Raw genomic sequence first — 22,267 nt, forward strand, 5'->3', positions numbered from 1 at the left:
TGGGAGATATTGATTCTTCCGATGTGGAGCGCGTAGGATTGAGTGTGAGCTTTTAATCCCAAGCGCACGAGAGTGATTGAGCTTGAAATCACTTGGGAAGCTTGAAAATACTTGATTTCTTCACTTGAATGCACTCACTCCCTTGAACTTTTCTTTCTTACTTCTCTCTTGAATGATCTAGCTTTGGGTTGGTGATGAGTTGTTGAGAAGCACTTAAGAGGTCCCTTTTATAGCCCAAAAAAGCAAATATAGCCGTTAGAGACAAAGTAAAAAGGATTTGAAATTCAAACCAAACCTGAAAAGCTGTCAGTCGCGTCCCAGGCGCTCCGGGGACGTCTCCGCTTCAACGAGAGACGTCTCGGCTACAAGATTTTACTTTTTCCGTTGTCTGGGGTCGACTCGGCACTTTCAGGGGACGTCTCGGCTTGTTTGCACTTTTTGAATGGGGACGACTCCGCTTCTTTATCTCCGAAGAACATGTCCTCTGGTATTTCCTGAGAGAGTCGACTCCGCTCCTTCAGGGGACGTCTCGGGTTGTCTGCACTTTATGCATGGGGACGACTCCGCTGTCTCAGGGTCGACTCCGCTTCCTTATCACCCAAAAAACCATTCTCTGGAAAACCCTGAGAGAGCCGTCTCCGCTATCTTGGGGACGACTCGGGAAGTCTCCTTTTTACTTGCGGGGACGACTCCGCGTACAGTGGGGACGTCTCGCGCATATCTCTTGAAAATTGCCTTTCTGCCGCCACTGAGAGAGTCGACTCCGCTACTGAGAGAGTCGACTCCGCTAGCGCGGGGACGACTCGGCAGGTGCCGGAGACGTCTCCAAGTGTCCCAGTTCTTCCTGTTTGTGCCAGAGACGTCTCTGAAACTATCCGGAGACGTCTCGGCTGTCCCTGATCTGTTTTCTTTAACTCAAAATATTCTTCAATAAATTCATAAAAATTATGGGAACTTGCCTAGACATTTCTTAACAATATTCTCAATTAATCACATGAATTCCTCAATTAAATTGTTAAGATAAATGGAATTATACTCTAGTGTTTTGTATTCATCAAAATCCATTAGGGGGTCAACAGGAAAAAAGTCTATCCCTATCGTTTGGGTAGATTTTTTTTTTTTCAGTTTTTAATGATCAAATACCAAGAATTTGACATAAAGAGCCCCACAGTACCGATTCAAGTGCCCATACCATTATCATATCCAAACTTTGAGCAGCGCATGAATTCCACATAAGAAGATGGTTACTCCAAGAATCAAAGCTTCTTTAAGAACTTCTGGACCAGGCAGATACACATATTCATGTACTACATGTATGTGCACATACGACATACCTGGAAATATATCTATTAAATACACGCATTTACTGTCACATGTTACCACATGTCCACATCTGTAACAAAAACCATGTATTCTTTCATCACATCAAAACCTATAAATCACAAATCCTGCATCCTCCATTACTCAGAGCATCTAAATATTGAAGTACATTGTAGCATGCTCCAAACCGGCATCATCTACTTTGTTAATCAAACACCATAACTGACAATTATGTTACATCTGATCCAAGCACAAAGCTTATACAGCTAAGGATGCATAAGCAATTCCCCAAGGAAAACCTTGGAGATGGTTACAACAACGCGGTCCATAATTACTGCTGGAATATTCGCGCTAAAAATTTCAATGCCAAATCACCCAACCAAAGTCTTAATTGAACTGCGCATTACTAAACCAAAATATCAGCTGTTGATGAATAGCTCATACAAAAATACTCACTGAAACCATGCCATCAGAAAGAATTTCATTTCCTCGGGAGATACTAATAATTGTCTCTCTTTTGCTCCTGCAAACAAAAAACAATGTTTGGTGGCAAGACAAACATATCATATCTGTATTGTCAAAATAACATACATCACCTGGGGTACTATACTGCTCTGAGTGACGTGTTTGAAGGTTCAACATGAAACCTCATCCCACCACCGAATCAGCTGACCTTTCTCTTCCCACCAAATTATGATGCCAGAGATCAGGTGTAGAATTATCAAACAATAACATCATTCAGAAGTGCAAATGTAGATTGTAAATGTGTGCTCATGCTTCAGCGCATCTTTTTATGACATACCACAAGATCAAATGCAAAGAGCTCCCATATCTGGTAGAGGTCTAGATCCGTTGCCTGGTACCTCTTTTATGCTTTCTCTTTTCCTGCTGCGCTTTGTTTCCTTCCGGCCTTTACTGGCAGCAGATTTGTCATTGCTGCCATATGCATATTCGACTTTCCAATCAGGAATGCAGAAATTAGATATATCTTATTCTCATGTTTGGCACTCAGGACTATTGTAGAAATCATCATACAATCTTAAATTATAAAAATTGATGATGATGTTTAGGATTCTATTAAGCTGGTGGAAATAATGCTCAATGTTATACAAAGGTGAAAGCTCTTAACTTCTAATTTTTCCATTTATTCTAGTGTATGACACTTTACAACTGTCATACGTTATATACTTGCTTATATTTCTTAATAACATTGACCATTGCCGGATACAAACTTATAGAGCCCGAAGATTGTTGCAAAAGATCTGATATCTTATACATATTTTAATATGTTGTTAAATTCTTGTAGAGCTGTGAAGCAACTAAAGCTATTGATCTTTCTTGATGCAAAAAATCACATAATTTAGCTATCTACGAAAGATTTTTCCACAAAAAGCTATCTACTGATGTCGAGAACAGTTGCAGCAGAGTTATTGATGTCTGTTTGTAGGTTTGTCAGGAATGATAAGTCTTATCATACCCTTTCTTTTTTTTTAAAAAAAAAAGATTCTTACAACTCTGCCTAAACCGTGCAACTCCCACATTTCAATTATTATAATCATTTCACACTATTCTTCCTGGTTAAATAAACATCTGCGGTAACATTAACATCTTCGGTTGTCTTGTGTTTGAGCCTTCTTTTGCCAAGAATCACAATCTTCATTAAGTTTATTAATTTGCAATTATCTTGTGTTTGCATATAGTCCTTCCATTTGTTCTCTTTCCAGGTACATGGAAAAGAAGATAGCCAAGAAGCTCGATTAACTGATTAAAAAAGCACAGAAAAATGAAATTATGAGAAATGATGATAAACTAGTAGAAAGAAAGATTCACGGGAGCTCTGGAAAAAAAAGATGCTCATTGAGGCAGTGGTTAAATCTTCCTCTTGTGCTCTAGTTTGGCTCTTCAGTTTGTACCATTGAATAGAAGTAATGGACTGTACCATATATTTCCTGATGATACATATCCCTTTGGCTAAGAATCAGCATACTACAAGGGGTGAGGCATCAAGTACCTTAGCACCTGAAAACTAATTGCATAATTTCTTATAAGCTTATCCTGAAAACTATGTTTTCACCATTTGTTTGATCTCATATAATATTACAGCACAATACAGAGCATTCTATAAACAGTATCGGCATAACAGTTTTTTGACCATTCTTTTATGCCGCATAAAATGTTCTGCTGATTCAGCAGAGCTAAGCGAAAAATTAATGCTGTAAGAAATTGAGTTGAATGTTGTGCCTATTTTCCACGTTCAACAGAAAATTAAATATGTACAAATTTCTACGAAAAGATATAGAAAAGGATTGCAAGAAGTATACATTACAAGTGATGCAGAGGATTTCCCCTTGGCTGAACCACAACAAGCCTTGTACTTCTTTTTTGATCCACAAGGGCACTCTTTATTTCTTGGTATTTTCTTCAAGCAGAGTAACATATAAAGGATGAATAAGAACTCCAAACAGATTTCAGCAAATTAAATAGGTGTTTTAAATTGTTTTCATAGCTAATACCTTATCCTCATGCTGAATGCTATGGCTTTGAACTGGTTGAGGGTTGCTTCTGGCTACACCAGCTTCACATTTGGTATTCATTGATGCAGTCTCTGGTCGTCCACAGATTTCATTTTGATCATCTCCTGGACAATCTTAAAACTTTAAGCATGAAGTGGTTAACTACCATTAAAAAGTGAGAACATGATGATTCTGGACCTAATATATATACAAACCTAGTTATAATAATTGTCTAACATTTGAAATGGAAGAAATATTATATATATTTGATAAGAAAGGGATAATTTGGAGAAAAGCAATCCGACAATTTTCTCCACATTCCAAATTTATCAGATATGTCCAAAAAGACAACAATTTTCTCTAAATTGATATTGCATTGCACAGATTAATGATATGTAAAATCAAGAGCATCAAATATATCTACGTTAGCATAGGAATTCACTCTGTGCTAAGATTTTAGTCAAAACCCTTTCAATGTTTTTTTACTTAGCAGAAATTTTAAAGAAGGATGTCTAGGACCAAAGATCTCACTCAAAAAGACTAGCTAGAAGTTATTAATTTGAATTCTTAGACTTGTTTAAGTACCCAAGACCTCCCCAACACACACCTAATGTGGGTGTAAACACATGCTCGAGCAGATCCTCACACATTCCCCCATTAAGCCTCGGCACCGATGCCAGGGGTGGGGTCTAAACACAAACACTACAACCAGGTTGTGGTCAGTCCTAAAAGGATCTACGCTATGTCCCCTACCCACACATGGGCTGCAGAGTGGGTCGCTATGTAGGACCTCACTAGAACGAGCTAGCCAGAATGTATTAATTAAGGTCTTTGGCTCTACTTAAGTAGCCAAGGCCCCCCGATGCACACCAAATGTGCTAATAAACAAGTACTTGTGCCCCAAAAGAGCCCACATTCTAGTGTTCCCTATAGGCTATGTGGCTAGGAAAAACTTCAACTCATGCCCCTCTAGGGTTGACCACAAGCTGATCATGGTGCTTGTGATTGAACCCTTGGAGTGCACGTTGGAGCTTAAATAGAGGGAGTGTGTGAGGACCCATGCAAGCATTTGTTTATTAGCACACTTAGTGTGTTGGGGAGCCCTTGGGTACTCAACCAGAGCCAGGGACCCCAGCTAATAACTAGCCATTTCGAGTGAGGTTTGAGGCCGTTATAGTATTGCTTTTGTGAGGCTATCTAGAACATGTAAGACTAGGCAAGCTTCCACATTATTCCTAGTTATACTAGTAGCCAATAGCTATTAGACAAATGAAAGGGATCAAATACAAGCATGGCAGTAAAGGAAATGTGATGATTTAAGTCTACATTTTGCCTGCCATTATGTTATAATCTATTTTTTATTTATTTATCCACTCATTTTATTAATCTTCGTTCGTATCAAATAAGCATCAAAGAGATGCTTAATATAGTTATGACATCTTAGGATTGCCAAACTATCCAAGAACTAAGTTCTTCCCACTAAGCATGATATGTACTTACCATACCATGCCATTCCATGCAAATGCTTCGCCCATAATGGCATGATAGCATGCTAAGTACTAGCACCAACATACAATATGTTGAATAAAGTTTACCAATAAAAATCCATGAGATAGTCATCCTAAAAAATGAAAACCGAGAAGGGGAGAGAGAGTAGTTCTAGTGCTAGTGTAGTCAAGATTTGCCAACCGATACCAGAGGAGGTACCAGCCGACGTCCGGTTCATGGTATAGGTCCATACTGTGCCATTCTAGGCACACTGATACAGGAAGAGCCGGAGAGGGAGGGGGAGAGGGAGAAAAAGAGAGAGAGACAGAGAGAGGGAGGGAGGGGGGAGGGAGGGGGAGGGAGGGCTCGAAAGCCCTCATCAGAACAAGGGATCCCCTATTTCATTTCAAAATAAGGGATCCCAAATTTTGTTTGCTTGAAAAAGGGAATCCCCTATTCCGATGAGAACTTTTGAGCCTTCTCTCCTCCCCTCTCTCCCTCTCTCTCCTTCCCTCTCCTCCCTCTCTCTCCATAGGCGTGGTAAGGCTTACATTTTGAGCCAATGGAATGAACCGTGCCAGTAATCGACCAGTCCGATTCAACACAGTTCAACAAACCTTGGTAGTAGTGGTCATTGTAGTAGTGGTGGTGGTTGAGGGTGGCCATTATAACTTCAATAAAAAACTCCAAACAAAATATTTAGTATTTTCCAATTGAATGATTATATGTGGATGTTTTTCAAGCATGGAGATCTTAGAAAAAAGAAAATTGAAGTTAATACTGCTAAATTAAATGACTGCAAGCTAGCATGCATTACCATAACACATGCAGTGATTTCATGAATACAACGAACTTGTTTGTTTATGGCCAAAGTTACTAAAGCTAATTGAAATAAAATCTCTTTGCAATAACTACTAACTAAAGGTCAGTCTATAACATGCTGTCATAGTATCTCATCAGGACTTATAATTAGTTAATGCTTCAATGGATGGTAAACAGATAATTTCCAAGTTCTATCTACCACTTTTGCATGCCCAAGTGCATTTCATATATTGCAGTAGTTATCCTAACAGATTTTTAGCAAGAGAAACAAAACTAAAACAATCAGACCAAAACCTGAATGAAATCTAACCAAGAAATCAAACATGAAACTAGCTATGTTATGAAACTTGCGTTAACTGTCATCAATAATATAATTGTCTGAGGCTGAGCTGACACTAACTAAAATTACAAGAACACTTTATTCCAAATGCTACAACAGTAGAACTTATGGTGAAGTATGAATTTCAGAAAGGAAACTAATTTTAACACCAGAGCCACCATGTGGAAAAGAAAAAATGTTACATTATGACAAACTATGTCTACCAACTGCTATTGGATGGAACATTACCATGATAGACATTGTCTTCAGAGGCATGTACATTATCATCTGAGTCCTGATCTGCTATCAAAAATTCAACTGCAGCATCAACATCACCATCTACTTCTTGTAAAACCTGGCTCATAATCAGATAAATTGTCCAATTATATTTTGTAAAACAAAGAAATTAAAAATACAAAAACATGAATTTATTTTTTCTTATGAATTTCCTGCATTATTTGGAAACTATAAGCATATGGGCACCTGTTCAACTTTATCAACATCCTGACATCCTGTTCCAGCCATAACCATTTTAATTGATCGAGCATCAAAAGTCCGCTTACGAGAGGACCCTTTTGATTCATTAACTGTTAACTTTTTGTTATGGTCCATTATAGGGAAGTTAGCATCCACCTACCTTAAGAATGATACCAAAAGTAAGATATAAAATACTTGCGTATTGGATTTCTATATTAGAGATATTAGTGTAAAACAAATCTTTCAAGAACCACAAATGAAACTAGCTATGGAGAACTTCTACAGGAAAAACCTCAATAATGATTGGCTTAGCAGGTCCTTCACAAGAATCTTCCTTCAACCGAACACTATTGTAGTGTTCACCATCGTGATAGCACCTGTATATGTCAAATAATGACTCAATCAGAACCTATAATACATGAAGCAAAAAACTAGAGATAATATGGAATCTTTAGCAACTTGCACAATTTTGCATTAAATGCAACAGAAACAAAGTGTTAAAATGAAAAATTATAAAGAATAATATTAGAAACGGACAGGAAATTGACCTCTATGATATCTGAATGCATATATAATGTGAAGGCATCTTACTAAGAGTACATTACTTCAGTGAACAATCAACAATGCAACACTAAAAGAAAAATCTAGAACTTGAGTGAAGTCTCATTTATTGGGCCCCTTTTTTTATAAACTAGTAATTATATCAAGTGATGTTTGTCTTAGGGTGCAAAAACTGGGTGTATTGTACCATACTGAACCAATACTCGATAACCACACACCGGGGGTTGGGGGGGGGGGGGGTACTATACCAATGTGGCACTTGCACCTGGTTCGGGTACCAAGATTGCGAACCTTGGTGCAAAGTAATAGAAAGTTATATAATGTATCAAAAGGTGTCAGTCATTTAGCAACTAAAATATATTGTACATCCAGGTAGTCGTAGAAAAATAAAAATACTTCTACAAGCTAAAAACATTCATTCCTGTTTGAGTTGAATATCATTCTAGCCTTAAGACCAGCATGATGGGATTTAACGAGGTTCCCTAAAGGAGTATCCCTCTCACGAGCCAACCTTGATCAATAAACAAGAAAATTGATTCATCATATTCCTCATATATCTACATATCTTCTTGTGGATCACCTAAAATAAAATAATTATCTAACATATTTGTGAAATTCAAAGTTTCTTGTGGTTCCTATTTGAAAATGTCAATGTATATAAGTTCTATTATCCCAACCAACATATAATTATTAAGCATTCTCAAAGAAACAGAAAACGATCTTAGGGTGCTAGCTGCATGCATGGAATGATAGCTAGTAGTCTGCACAGCCTTCTTTCTGCAGTAGTATAAAAGCTAAAATATGGATATGATAATAACCCACATATCCTATAATAAAAGTAATATAACATCATGTTGGATGTGTCAGCACCTCATCAGTTGAATGAGAATCAGCATCATGCTTCAAGTTCTAACAAGAATAAAGGAAGCAACATATGAATAGTTTCATTGGTAGAAATACAAGAGTATCTAAGGAACAGAAAAGACAATCATCAGATCCTATCAATGTACTCCGTGCTTCAAGGCTAACTTGATATAGTGAAACAACCCTAGGTTTTGTGTAAAAAAGACTCTTATGTTCTGTAAGGTTTCCACCATGAAGTCGATCTCATTTGTGTTGTTAGTATGTGCCATTTTTTTATGATATAGTATGTATAACAAATTACTTAAAGCAATGCAATTCACTTACTGAACAAAAATAAGCATGGATTTATAGAATGATTTATGATTATGTATCTGTATAGTTTTAAAAACCACGGTTGTTTATTTAAAATATTTCTTTTCACAAATATAAAGCAAATAGTCTGTACTCTGTACACCTCTAGAAAATTGAATAAAACAGCTCATCTTAAAATGCCAATTGCTAATTTTTCTACAGATTTGGAGTATGTTGCTGTACTGATGCATGCAAATGTCAAATGTGATGTGGCAATGCTAAGCCCTGACCGGAATGGGAGCAGACAAAAAAGATCATCTAATGTTTGTGTTAATTACCTTTTGTGATCAGATGTTTCTTCTCATTAGGTTTAACTGTCTTCTTGATTGGACTCTAAATCTACCGATAAATAAACCTTCAAGCTTCATATTTATGCATCTTTATCATGCGAATGATGCTTCTCTATGCCCCTCACATCACCAAGTATGTAAGGAAATTTGTATGACATCCATAAGGATCATTTCATTCTTCCATAATTCAACTTTAAAAAGCACAATGATGATACATAATGCAGATTTATACAGTACTCTGACAAGTTGATGCCCAAACCACCATTCCTTAGAATATGTACAATAATGCCTAGAGTCTTAAAAACATAGATGACAAATATAATTTGTCATATTATGCAATAAGAATGTTTTAATTCTTTCAATAAAAGAAACTATTATAGGAACATTCTAACACATACAATACTACCAAGAATATCAAGAGTCTTAAACAGAGACGACATTGTCATACTATGCGACAAAAGTGTTCCAGTTCTATGTTAAAACAAAATGAACTAATATTAGGCAACATAAAAGCTTCACTTCTTTGTCAATTATTTTATTCATTAATCAAATATGCAGCCACAGCTACATTTTAGCGAAACAAGATGACAACCCAAGAAGTCTCATGATAATATATGAATCTAATACACGCATAGCAACCAGCTGCAAGATAAGTGCACATAGTAATTGTAGAATTTATCCAGTAATAGTGTAATAACACAAAAATTCATATCTTGGATTCTTGAGATATACTAATTTTAAACAATGACTACCCAAAAAAATCCTATATAAATGTAGTCACAAACCTTATCTATACATTATATTTATTATTGCAAAGTTTAGTTGTATAAAGTAAATTATCACAAATAAAATGACATAGCAGTCAGTGGTCAATTGTAATTTTAGCTTATTAGAGTCAGGTATACTTACAAATGAATCATACTAGCCCCATGACTGCTGAAGTTATTTATATACCAGCGAGGAGACCTAAGCTGCATAAAAGAACTTGATGAGTATATCAATCTTTATCAGAGGAAACTACATGGGAAATATTATCCTTAAAATTTGTCATATGCGCCTGTTGCAAGACAACTAGGTGACTAAGCATTCATCTTAACAAGTGATTTGTAGGTTCACCATTCCGTTTCTTAAATATGCCATCATATGAGTTGCTATGCAACTAGGTGCAAATTTTAGAGCGACAATAAGTATGATTTATGCAGGATACTTTCTTGATGTGCAGACTGTAACCAGTCAAATGGACTGAAACAACAAGGGAAAAGGAAGGGGAGAGGATCAAATATGAGAATATGCAAGTTTACAACTTAGCATACACATGCTTTATATTGTTGTATTATATTGACGTCAGCGTGATTACTAACTACCTAATTATGAGGATTTTTCTATTAAAATGCAACTCGAAAATTGCTAATGAGCATTGAAACTATTTTAATGGTTGTGGCCTTAAAAATATTAAAAAAATGGCAATTTATGGAAATGAGATGTATCAAACAAAACTATCATTTAAAGTCCTACTCCTACCTGCAATTAATTGTCCAATACATTACCAAACTATATAACATTGAAACATACCAACTGGTCTGCTACATTGTGTTAATACTAGTTAACACAGCTACTAACATTTGAGCATGTCGATTTCCCATAAACTTTGCCATTAGTTTTTTCAACCTAATCTTATCAAAGCAATCTATTTCATGGTTAATTTTAGGAAACATTAGGAAAAAGCAAACCTATGTCACCTGTCTACAAAATGGAGACCATACTGTTTCAGGTCTCTCCATAAAATAACTCCTCAAATCATCAATCCTCCCAACCCCCTTTCCTGTGGCATCCAACTTCTTCATGGAATCAGTCTCCTCTCACAGTTTCCAACTTGTCTCTCCTTCTACCTTTCTTATTATCAACATCTCTATGTCCTGAAGTCCACTGTGATGCAACTCTCTCTACCCAAGTCTCTCTCTCTCTCTCTCTCTCTCTCTCTCTCTAATTATAGCATTGATCAGGAAAGCAGCATCACTAATCACAGTTAAGGCCACTACACTTGCTGTTTTAGTTTTATACAAATTTCTGTTTTCACTTATGATTTTTTAATTTCGCATTAGCTGCAAACTTTCTGTTTATACATTTGGTATTGTATTCTTTATTTATAATTTTTTATTTTTTTCCGTATTTGTATTATTCTTTCCCCGACATGGTATTTTCTATTCTATTATTTTCAAAATTTTCCTGTTACTTTATTTTTTTTTATTTTCTCTTCTAATATTTATACAATTTCATGTATTTTGTTTTATTTTCTGTGTGGACTTAATATCAACACGATGTTCATATATTCATAATATCTAGAGAAGTAAAACATTACATGGTCAAGTTTTAATTTGCTTGGGTGGCTTTTTTGGTAGGTCTTATTTATGCATTTCTATGTAAAAATATGATCTCTAACATTTTAATAAAATTGATATGTATTATTTTGAACCAATAATTTGACAGCTAAAATTAGATTGATTTTCATGACTGATTAGATTTTTTAATAACAAATTTTCATTCATTACCTTTTTGGTGAGCTTTTTTCCCAACATGCATTGCATGTGCCAGTTTACATTGCATGTGGAGATGGAGACAGACATGGAGAATGAGAGAGGAAGTTGAGCTAACACTTTTGGGGCAGGCTTGAAAAATCAATGCTACAGATGCAAATTCAATGATAAAACATCTAAAATTGAATACACGCAATGTTAAATGTCTAATAGTATTTTTGTTCGCAAAAGGAAAAAAAAAGCATCTAGTAGTATTTTAATGCTTAGTAATCAAAAACTTTTGGAGATTTTCTACTACCGCATCAAGTAGTCCCAATATTACCTATATTTTACAGGCAAAATACTTAGAATTAGCAGCATCACAATCAATTGTGTTGGCCCGTTTATATTATAAGATGTCAAGATCAATATAAATAGTCTGGATTCTACTTGATGAATGGTAAGAGGCATCCATAATATAGGCCCCTCAGTCTAAAAGATCCAGAGTTGAGGCTATAATCGTATGGGAAAAATACTAGCTCAACTCCACATATTTACATGAGCACATATGCATGCGTACGTACATACATAATGTAGTCTATAATACAAACATGTGTGTTTGTACCAATCGTGATTGAAATTGTTATCCGATGAGAAACTCAGATCTAGGCTACACCACACCCAAGGTAACAGATATCAGATCTGGCACACAGGATTCAGACCTAATCTGTAATATGAGTCCAAAAGTGGAAGAAAAAAAGATTAAATTAAAACCAGAATTCATATCATCATCAAGTTGTTTGGTATTATATTATTTCAACACAAAAATCCACATCACAAGCTCCTCAAAGCAAGAAAAACGTTAATAAGGGACACAAATTATAACTTAACAAGTTTCAATTTTTTAACATATTCAATTGTTAGGAAGAAAGGAAAGACAAGGAATATCACGATCTCCAAGGGTGAAAAAGAATGCAAATAAACTTCAAAATTAGCCCAAAAGGACAAATGACATGAAGGGGCAACCTGAATAGCAAAAAACAACAAAAGCAGAATTAGAGACTTTGGAGTTCAAAAATTGCAACAAAGTGATAGATGTACAAGATAGCCAAAAGAAAGGTCCCAATATTGTTTAAGTTGAAAATAACCAGAAAAGGACTTCTAAGCTGCACCAAAGTTGTTCGGGCAGGGTAATTGACATGGGGAGGCTCAAAACTCAAACAAACCAGATGAATGTCCGCAAAGACCCCGGAAGGAACCATTCAAATTAGTTTATGATGGAAGGAAAGCAACATGTATTGATGCTTTTTGTTTGTAACTTGTCATGTATGAGAATGAAACAAACATGAAAATGAAGCAGGTCAGTGAGTTGCAATCTGTCCTTGAACCTCTAAAACAAAGTTCCAACAGATGATAAGCTCTAAAATCAGAACACGTGCCTTTCACATGTGGGAAGGGGAATGAGCAATGACAAAAAATAAGGCAAGGAAAAAATAGCAATAGCAAATGACCAAACACCAATTACTGCAATGGTAATCTAAACCCTTAAGATTTCACTGGGTTCGAACAAAATTCTAACAACTGTTGGTGCACAGCTCATCGGATTACATGGAACCACAATAGCCAGCTTATTTATGACCTGTGGGGGACTTTATTCCAGAAACAAAGATGGAAAATAGAAGAGTTTCCCGCAAAGTTTCCCTCCAGTAAATGTTAAATAAAGATTTTACAAAGTGGTCCAATCTGAGAACAATTTGAACTAAATATGCATGTGATCTACCACAGAATGATATACTAAAAATAAGTGAATCACATATGAAGGCCCAGTAAACATAACAACAATCCTCTCACTGTCCAAAAGAAACAAAAGTGAAATATAAGCAGCAGATGTGCAATGCAACTAGATTTGAACGCTTAAACAGATTTCTGAGTATAACCATGACTTATTTTTCATGGTGATGCTAGTCTACTTTAAAGAAGTGGGTGAACATCAAATGAATACCATCAATTGTATAAGGTTGCTGAGATCTTTGTTTTTCTGCAACATAACTTATAAATCCATGGGTTATAGCTTCCAAAAATCAAAAAATGATCTCCCCCACCCACCCTGCATACCCCCACCAACCAAAAAAAAGGTACGTGGCTCTCCCCTCCTTCCTTCCACCAGTAATGGTAATATGAACAATACAAAGAGGATGTAAAATTTAAAGCAGTTTTCTTCCCGTAACTATTGGTGTTGCTCAGATTTTCATCCGACATTTTCCCTCTTATTGTTTGTTTCAATTACATTAGATCTTTCTTATTACTCTTCTTTTTAACACAAAACTAACATTTACAGCTAATCACAACACTTTTGGAGACACATGAAGCTTTTTGATGAAAACAAAAACATAGACTATTGGCAAAATGAAACAGATAGACCATCTCGACACATTGAATTAAAGACTCTGATCAAGTATTATAAATATTGCATCAGCAAGAGAACATGATTGCATGAAGGTAGCTAACAACTCTCTCATGCAAAAATCAATTTTTACCCCATGATTATAACAGATTTAGACCTCAAAGGCTCAAAGAGTATCAATTAGATCAAAGCATGAGAAATGTTTTGTTTTTATTCCACAATGACATCATTTGTAAAGTATTACGAAGCACAAACATGGATATAGGATACAGATACGACACATATGAAAGCCAGAAGCAGAGGACACATTAGTTTAGTAAAAGTAGGATATTGTACAGCTAGGATATGCAATAAATAATATGTATGCATAGCTACATAGATAAGTATATATGCATATGCATGTGTGTGTATATATATATATATAAACATCCATAAGATGTATTAGGTACGACAGACCTTGAAAAGTAGGATATAATACGGCTAGGATATGCAACGAATAATATTTACACATTCATGCATGCATCTATACATAGATAAGTATATATACATATGGATGTATATATATATATATATGGATGGAGATATATATATATATATATATGTGTGTGTGTGTATATATGGATGTATATATGGATGTATATATATATATATATGGATGTATATATGGATGTGTGTGTGTATATATATATATATATATGGATGTGTGTGTGTGTGTATATATATAATCCATAAAATGTAGTAGGCTATGAGAATACTCCGTACTTTACACGATAGTATCAACTTTACAAGCTTATCATTTAGTCATCATTCAAATCTTGAACCCAATCCATACTTCATATTTAAATATTAACATCATCAACTACAAAAGATTGATCATTCATTGCTACAAGATTAACATCAAAAGAAAGAAACACCCTCCCCCTCGTTTTTTGGAGGTAAAGTATCTCAAGTGTTTTCAAAAAGTATCCAGAGTGTTTTTCTTTTTTATATTTTGAAAAAGAGGATATCTTACACAGGTATGGGACATGTATCTGAATATCCAATGAGTATCAGTATTCGATCCATATTTGATACTGACATGAGTATCCGTGCTTCTTAGGTAAAGAATGAAAGGACCAGCAAATTGTTCATTTAAAAACACAAAAGAAATTAAGTTGCTTGAAAAGTTATGAAGAACTTGCTCGATGAATACAGATATTTCTTCTAGTAACAAGAGAAGCTGCTTGTAGTTCCATATGGCCTGCCCATGTACCATCCTTTTCCATGGACTGACAATATTCATCAAACGGAACATCATCCTCAATAAATGGTTCAAAATCCTCACGGTGATTCTGTGCAATACAATAACAAAACAAGATTATGTTAGTTGATCATTTAAAGAAATCAAGCAATATATCTTACAGAATAGCAAAGTTGCCTCATATCAAAATTCATCAGATATGTCTAACCAATCACTAGATGTTCAATAACAAGCTATTGACAATAAAGAGCAAATGTTATGGACAGACAGTAACTTTTACAGTTTTACCTCTTAACTTGCACTTAAAAGTTTGATTAAACATGAAAATGATCGGGAACAATACATGTATTAATAAAGGTATAAGATCTGCTCATTGTAAATCATGTCTCATTTGTTTTAGGTGAAAAGGTATATACCAAAATATATTGTACCACCATATCACGATACTTTTTGTGTTCCTCTTCATTGCCTTCCAGCTGATCAGCCAGAGCCCTGCAAATTATTTCAATAACTCAGCATAATCTATGGACACGCGAAACTTAACATGACATCTATCGCATACAATGTGAATTATAATTTTAGTTAGTGCTAAGTAAGACTTCTTTAGTATTGGATAATGAGTATTGACGAAAAAGAAAAGAAATCTTCTACAAACCTAAAGAAGCAATTGCCATCTGCTGTCACTTGAATTATTTTTAAGCCCAAGACATCAAGCTGAGAACGAAATTCTGCTACAGCATCCAGTTTTCCGTGCTGCTTCACCTGTGTAAGGAGACACTAACGTAATACAAAATAATCATGTATGAAATAGCAAAAGATCAGAATCACTGTGCAGGGAAATGTATATGCTGATTTCAAGTGAAAAGAAAAGAAGGATTTGTTTAAATGTAAACTTAATCATATAAAACTGAACATAAAGCTTGAAGTTCTGGTCTGATTGGCATGCATGCCTGGTGCTCGTAGTGACGCTCCTTGCTCCTGTTTGAAATGTTACCTAGTTACATTTAAGTGCATCCTAACTCCTAACATTGACAAGAAGACATGAGTAACAAAAAGATATTTAAATGATATGATTAAAAACCAAAGCATTCTGGAGTCTCCCAAGATCTAATGGTACAAAATTTCTTTAAAATTATATGTTTCTCACTCTGCAAGTAATCTTAACAGCAAAGGCAATGGTGATATTGACAAAAAACAACTGAAATTTTACTTGAACATGGAAAGTTTTTGAATCACTTCTATACTCCCAGTTAATTCATATCATTTTAGCCTATTCTAATGGCGTCTTTGCATACATAAACCTCTGCCCAAATCAATTCATATCTCATGTAGAGGTGATACCGGTGGTGCAAACGGATAGGCATTACATGACTTCCTAACTCTTAATGGAAACTTACCTTAGGCACATGAGCTCAGCTAGGTAAGGAGAGGCGAATTGCATGTCAGCCTGGCATTGGCATGGTATGTATTGTGTCAAGATATGTGATACCAGTGCTTGAAACACACTGCCATCAGGGCATGTTAAGTACATGGCATGCAGCCAGTTACGCACTGTTATGGTACATCTGTGCTGCCTCAGCAATGCTGATCAGAACTTTAATTGCTCATCTTTTCTTTGTCTATGACAAAGTCAAAAGCATAAATTTAAATTCCCACTTGCAACAACTATAATACAAGGGCATATTTTCTTTCTATGCACCAATTTTTCAAATTAGTATCCTAACCCTGTTGCGCTCCCTAAACCTCCATCAAACCTGATATAGTGTAGCAAAATTTACCAAAGCCACACTAGTGGCCAGTAAAAAGATGATTACAAAAGCACGACTATGTCAATCTATGTAAAAACAATTCTATGATTTTGAGTCAGTCTACACCCATGGAAGTTCATGTTTTCCTTGTTGAGCATGTGTGAGGTAAGCACTTTGGTTTAACATGGTGTGCATTGTCACGTAGCAGCTCATGGATATCTCGCACCAAAACCAAAGAATATTGTCAGATGATATACAGATATTGATCTACAGTTTTTTTTCTTATTGAAACATGGTCCAACAAAGGTTGTGAATTGGGCAAGAAAAGTCCCTATTGTTCTCTTTAATCAAACTTCTAGTTTGAATATATTAGATACCAATATTTTTCTAAAACAATCCTTGTTGGAGCTAAAACAGTCATATGACAAGCAACAATTCAGAACCTACATTCTTGGTGGACAACCAAATTATATTTTAATACCGTCGGCATTTGAAGAGGGTACCTTGAAATCAAACGAAGTAGTAACAATCTTTTCAACAAGAAATAATTGTGACGACCCTATGGACACCCTGCAAGTAAATGATCCAGATATGTCTACAGGAAAAATAAGAGTTGGAAAAAAATCCAAATATTCATATTATCCAAAATGGAGGGAAATAACCAATACATACATGCAACTAAACTGACAATGTGATAGAGCCATAGCTAATATTTTGGCAAAACAAACACCCAAAGAGAAGGGTTTTGGGTTCACGTCTTCCCAAGAACAAGGTGATATACCAAGCAAAAAGGAAAATAGTGATGTAGTCATCATAGTGTTCAGCACACCACAGAATCTACACAAAACAGCTGAATGTATACAATTGACAACCCCTACCACCTAGCAGACATGTTGGATCATTTACATCATTTTTGTTTTTGTTTAAGCAGTTACATGGAGAGTTTGACACAAACCAAAGAAAATGGTTGGTGCACATGATGTGACATCATAGAGCCAATGGTCTGCCGTACCGATCGGTACAGATCGGTATGGGCCGGTACGTATCGGTACCAGACGAAACCGGTACGGTACAGCTATATTTTTCGGTTCCGACTATTTGCAATCCGTACCGGTCGGTACCGGCCGGTACCAACCCGTACCGAACCGGTACCGGCCCGTACCGATCGGCTTGTACCGACCTCAAATTTTTTTTGGCTTTTGGCCCGAACCAGCCGAACCGGTACAATACTGGTTCGGTTCGGTATGGTACTGGTATCGATGCCTACCGGTATGTCGGTATGGTCGGTACAGTGGACCTTGGCCAGCATGTTATAATAAAGTGAATGGTGAGGAAAAGCTTCTTAGGAAAATAATAATGTTGAACAAAAAGTGAAAACCAAACTCAAGTATGCTCATTACATTCTTGAAACACCATATTTGTGATCAAGCATTGAGGTATCACATGACAGTGTAGCACTAGCATGGTATCTACCATGTTGTGCCATGCTAGTGCTTAGCACAAACTAGCACGGTATCTACCATGTTGTGCCATGCTAGTGCTTAGCACAAACTAGCACGTTGGCATGCCAAGAATGGGTACGACTGATGCCATGACAAAGCTAACACTTGCAAGGTACATATCATGCTATAAAACTGGCATTTTGATCCATGCTCATGGCCTGAAAAACATTATTCTCATACCAGCATAATGTAGGGAGATAGGTGAGATCTGATCACACAAACATACTTTCTATGTAGAACATTCTAAGCAGCTTTCACTCTCATAGCAAAACAAAAGGCATTGTTTATCATAAGTCAAATTTCCTTCAAGATGTCTGACTGGATTTCTAAAATAAAGAGTTAATGACATGTTTAGACCATAGATGATACAGGAAAAACCAAAATAGTAAAAAGCAGCGGTGTTATTCGTGCAGAAAGCATACTGCATTCCACCTAAGCAAGGGCCTAAGTAGAAGATTAAGAAGTGAGGAGGAGAAAGAGGTGTTCGAGGAAAAAGTGGGGAAGGACGAGAAGGCAAAAGACAAGGATAAGCAAAGAGGCAGAGGGAAGGGAAGAATGAGAGGGACGGTGGAGGGGAAAAGAATGAGAAGAATAGGCAGAGAGAGAAAGGAAGTGGAGTAGGAGAGATGAGGAGAGGAGGCGGTGTACCATATAGCACTCAACTGCAGCTTCCATGCAACCTGCAAATGGAAAGGTGCATACACATACGCCTGTGCAACTGCATAGACCTCCTTTTGAAACAGTGGTAAAGATAGGACATATACCTTGATCTTACTAAAATAGACATAAGGATGTTGATCATAATCACAAAATCTCTACGAAGACAGACAGTCCATGCAAAGCTAATATAATGATCATTGGCAAACCATAAATATAGCAATATACATATGGCCTGCTACCTAAACCTAATGTTATTTCAAAACCACGAATCTTCAATCAAGCTCTATAATGCTTAACTAAACAATTTACATAATTATTGATCTTAGAGATTAATACTCATGAAATAAAGAACATTACTAGCTAGAGAACAATAAAATCGTACGATAAGCAATAAAAAACTCAAAGATTGGGTTTAAGAATATTGTGCTCTATGTCAAGTCAAGCAAAATTTTTAGGCTGGTAACTAATTTGGGTCACCTAAAGCCCAAAAGTACTCATAACAAATAAACAATATGTGAAAAATTTAATTGTACTACATACATATATGAAAAATTATATATACAAATATGAAATGAAGAACCTTACTAGCTAGATAAGAATAGAATCACAAGATAATCAATAAAGGACAAATAGTTAGAGATTTGTGCTCTGGGTCAAGTCATGCCAACTTTTTAGGCCAGTAACTAATTCAGACCACCCAAAGCCCATATGTATTGATAGCATACTGAAATTATACAAACATATGTGAAAAATTTAGGGATACATTTCATAATAGATGAATAGGCTAGACACAATAATTACTGAACCCTAAATCCTAAAACACATTCAATTGCTCCTAAATCTAATCCAGCCACTTCCTTTTCTGTATTCACCTCCTTCCCATACGTGAACCTATTATGAGACCAATATACAGTCTCCATATTTAATCATCTTAGCCATCCAATATTTCTCTAAATCTTTCTCTCATCTCTCTTCTATGTACTTAGTTGTTAATGACACCCATTTTCATGCACCATGGAAGTGCCTCCCACCCTCCACTATCAAAGTGCCCTATGTCACCATCCATACGGCCCTTTTTTTTTTTTTTTTTTTTTTTTTTGCTTAAGAAAAGGGGTAGGGGGGAGGAAGGGACAAGCCCACCCCCGCGTAGCAGCCCCCACTGGGCCCCCGCCCCGCCAGGAGAATGTTCGATGCGGGCAGAAATGGCCATGTGTTGGGCACCCCGACCGGTTTTACTCATACCCTCCCCACCCGTGAGCCCGGCTCAGCTACTCCTCTGAGCTCTGGCTCGAGTCCCACGTGTGAGTACGTCACACCCGGCACCACCCCGGCTACTAGCAGTTCAAGAGCGGTCCTACACCACAAGTCCAAGCAGTGGCCAAAGTAGTAAGCTCCGGTCCACAATTTAATCGTCGCCGCAGCGATTCGAACTTGGGACCTTGTGGTTAGAATTGCTGCCCAGTACCACTAGGCTACCACCTTGGTGGCCCATACGGCCCTTTGCACGTCTGTTTGCGGCCGCATCTCTATACTAAGAATGGTAAGCCCAAATTGTGCTGTGTATGGACTCACGCCTTGGAGAGTTTAGTTCAGTCTCAGGCTATGCTTGGAACTTTCACTTTGAGCTGGTGCTGGTTTTGAATATGTACTAATTAGTCCCAGGTTAGACCTGAGCATGTGGTGGCTTGAGCCCATTAACAGTCCTATCAATCAAATGCTGCAAAATGGAGAGAACAACTAAACAAGATGTGATGTCTAGAGCACAACTACCAACTTAAAGAACAGTTTGTAATTAGCACTGATAATGGAGATAAGATTCCTCCCATCAATTTGTTCACACAACCTTCGAACTTCATAAGTGGAAACAGTGTAATTCATGCAATTGAGCTTCACTATAATCTTACTAATAGTATCAACTCTGGGAACCCGACCTACAGCTACAGGTCAACAAAATAGCCAGGAGGTGCAGTATGTGTGTCCATAGTCTCTGATTACCCAAAACTTCATAAGTTGAGTACAATTTCTCATACAAAATCTCTGAATAAGCTTCATGAAGAATGATAAAATAATCTCGCAAATAAGGGTGACAAGATGAGGTTTGTGTAAAATAGCAAATTAAGAACATCTAATAACAGAAGGCAATAAATGATGATCAAAATTCCAATGATGAAACATTTGGAGTGCTGATATTTCCTTATGGTAGTCATGTGCATGTCCTACATGCAAAGAAGACCTACACACCCTAGAGATGAACAGATAGATGAGAAATTCCCCTATGTATTCTCCTAAGCAATTGAGAATGGCGCATGCCTCCTGGGAGGCAAATCAGATATGTTTTCTAAATTCACTCGAGTTTGCATATTAAGGAGTGTTGTAGACTGATTTAGGTCATAAAACTGCCTTCTTATAAGAGACTCATCGAACAAGTTCTTATTGCATACTCAGGAATGTTAACGGCAATGGAATTGTACTTTTTTATGGACAAGAATTCCACTGACAAAGACAGCAGGATCAAGAAAACCTGATCTCTAAGAATAATTTTTTGGGCTAATGAGGCGAAGAGGTGCAATTTATCCACAAGCCCAAGTAACCGAGTGCTGTAATTACCCAAGAAACGAATTCTGGCGAGCTAAGAGAGCGGAAAAGAATTAAAATTTTCGCCTGGGTCTCACAAGAAATTGCGATAGGCATCAGAAAATTCTAACAGAATCAAGAAGCGAACCGGAAGTGATTCGCCTACACCGTTCGATGTACTCTGAAATCATTGAAATAAATCAAACAAAGTTACCACTGGAAATAGATAGACTCTTGAAAACTCGACACGCCAAGAAATCATGAGATCTTGCCAAGAAATTTAGAATAAGATTTCGGGGAGACTTACGCCGTCGTGCTGCTTCCTGGGCTTGGTTTTCTTGTGGTGCTTGGCCTGAACCATGGTGACGAAACGGATACACGGACATAGATCTCCCCTCGCGTTCGCGTTCGATCGGAGAGGGGGACCTATATATGGCTTCCCAGGATCAAATCCTGAATTCCGAGCACACACCCAACGGGGTTACGCTAGGGCTCGGACGGCTTCCTTCCGCACAAAACCTTCAATTCAGGAAAGAAACTCGAAAAATATAGGTATCTTCGTAGGTTGTAGTGAGCGAGTTGAGTTGTACCATAAATTCCATTCGTAGATTTTTTTTTTGA

General features: G+C 36.7%; 1 protein-coding gene across 8 annotated transcripts; it reads right to left on the minus strand.

The window, feature by feature from the left end:
* Window positions 1-1,331: 1,331 nt before the first annotated feature.
* LOC103706509 (OVARIAN TUMOR DOMAIN-containing deubiquitinating enzyme 7) lies at window positions 1,332-22,254 on the minus strand. 8 transcript variants are annotated; one of them, XM_026804445.2, is made up of 13 exons: window positions 21,954-22,246; window positions 15,818-15,939; window positions 15,579-15,654; window positions 15,104-15,253; window positions 9,915-9,976; window positions 7,232-7,316; window positions 6,946-7,095; window positions 6,712-6,817; window positions 3,834-3,967; window positions 3,642-3,739; window positions 2,123-2,256; window positions 1,917-1,999; window positions 1,332-1,843 (listed from the first exon to the last, which is right to left on the minus strand). In XM_026804445.2, the coding sequence occupies exons 1-11, from the start codon at window positions 22,005-22,007 to the stop codon at window positions 2,130-2,132; spliced, it is 1,164 nt and encodes a 387-aa protein (XP_026660246.2). In that variant the 5' UTR covers window positions 22,008-22,246; the 3' UTR covers window positions 1,332-1,843; window positions 1,917-1,999; window positions 2,123-2,129. The 8 variants fall into 8 exon arrangements, with proteins under 8 accessions (XP_026660246.2, XP_038984120.1, XP_026660245.2 ...); XM_039128192.1 differs by having other exon boundaries at window positions 3,834-3,958; window positions 21,954-22,244; XM_026804444.2 differs by having other exon boundaries at window positions 1,917-2,256; window positions 21,954-22,248.
* Window positions 22,255-22,267: the final 13 nt, after the last annotated feature.

The sequence above is a fragment of the Phoenix dactylifera genome, chromosome 7 (genome assembly GCF_009389715.1).
Source record: "Phoenix dactylifera cultivar Barhee BC4 chromosome 7, palm_55x_up_171113_PBpolish2nd_filt_p, whole genome shotgun sequence".
Classification (NCBI taxonomy): domain Eukaryota; kingdom Viridiplantae; phylum Streptophyta; class Magnoliopsida; order Arecales; family Arecaceae; genus Phoenix; species Phoenix dactylifera.

Bases quoted from the DNA above. Each gene is read 5' to 3' on its own strand.
- LOC103706509 (XM_026804444.2), bottom strand. From the start codon at position 22,007: ATGGTTCAGGCCAAGCACCACAAGAAAACCAAGCCCAGGAAGCAGCAC. The intron at 15,655-15,817 runs GTTTGTAGAAGA...AATAATTTGCAG, and splicing joins GATGGCAATTGCTTCTTTAG to GGCTCTGGCTGATCAGCTGG. The intron at 3,740-3,833 runs GTATTAGCTATG...CTCTGCTTGAAG, and splicing joins GCATTCAGCATGAGGATAAG to AAAATACCAAGAAATAAAGA.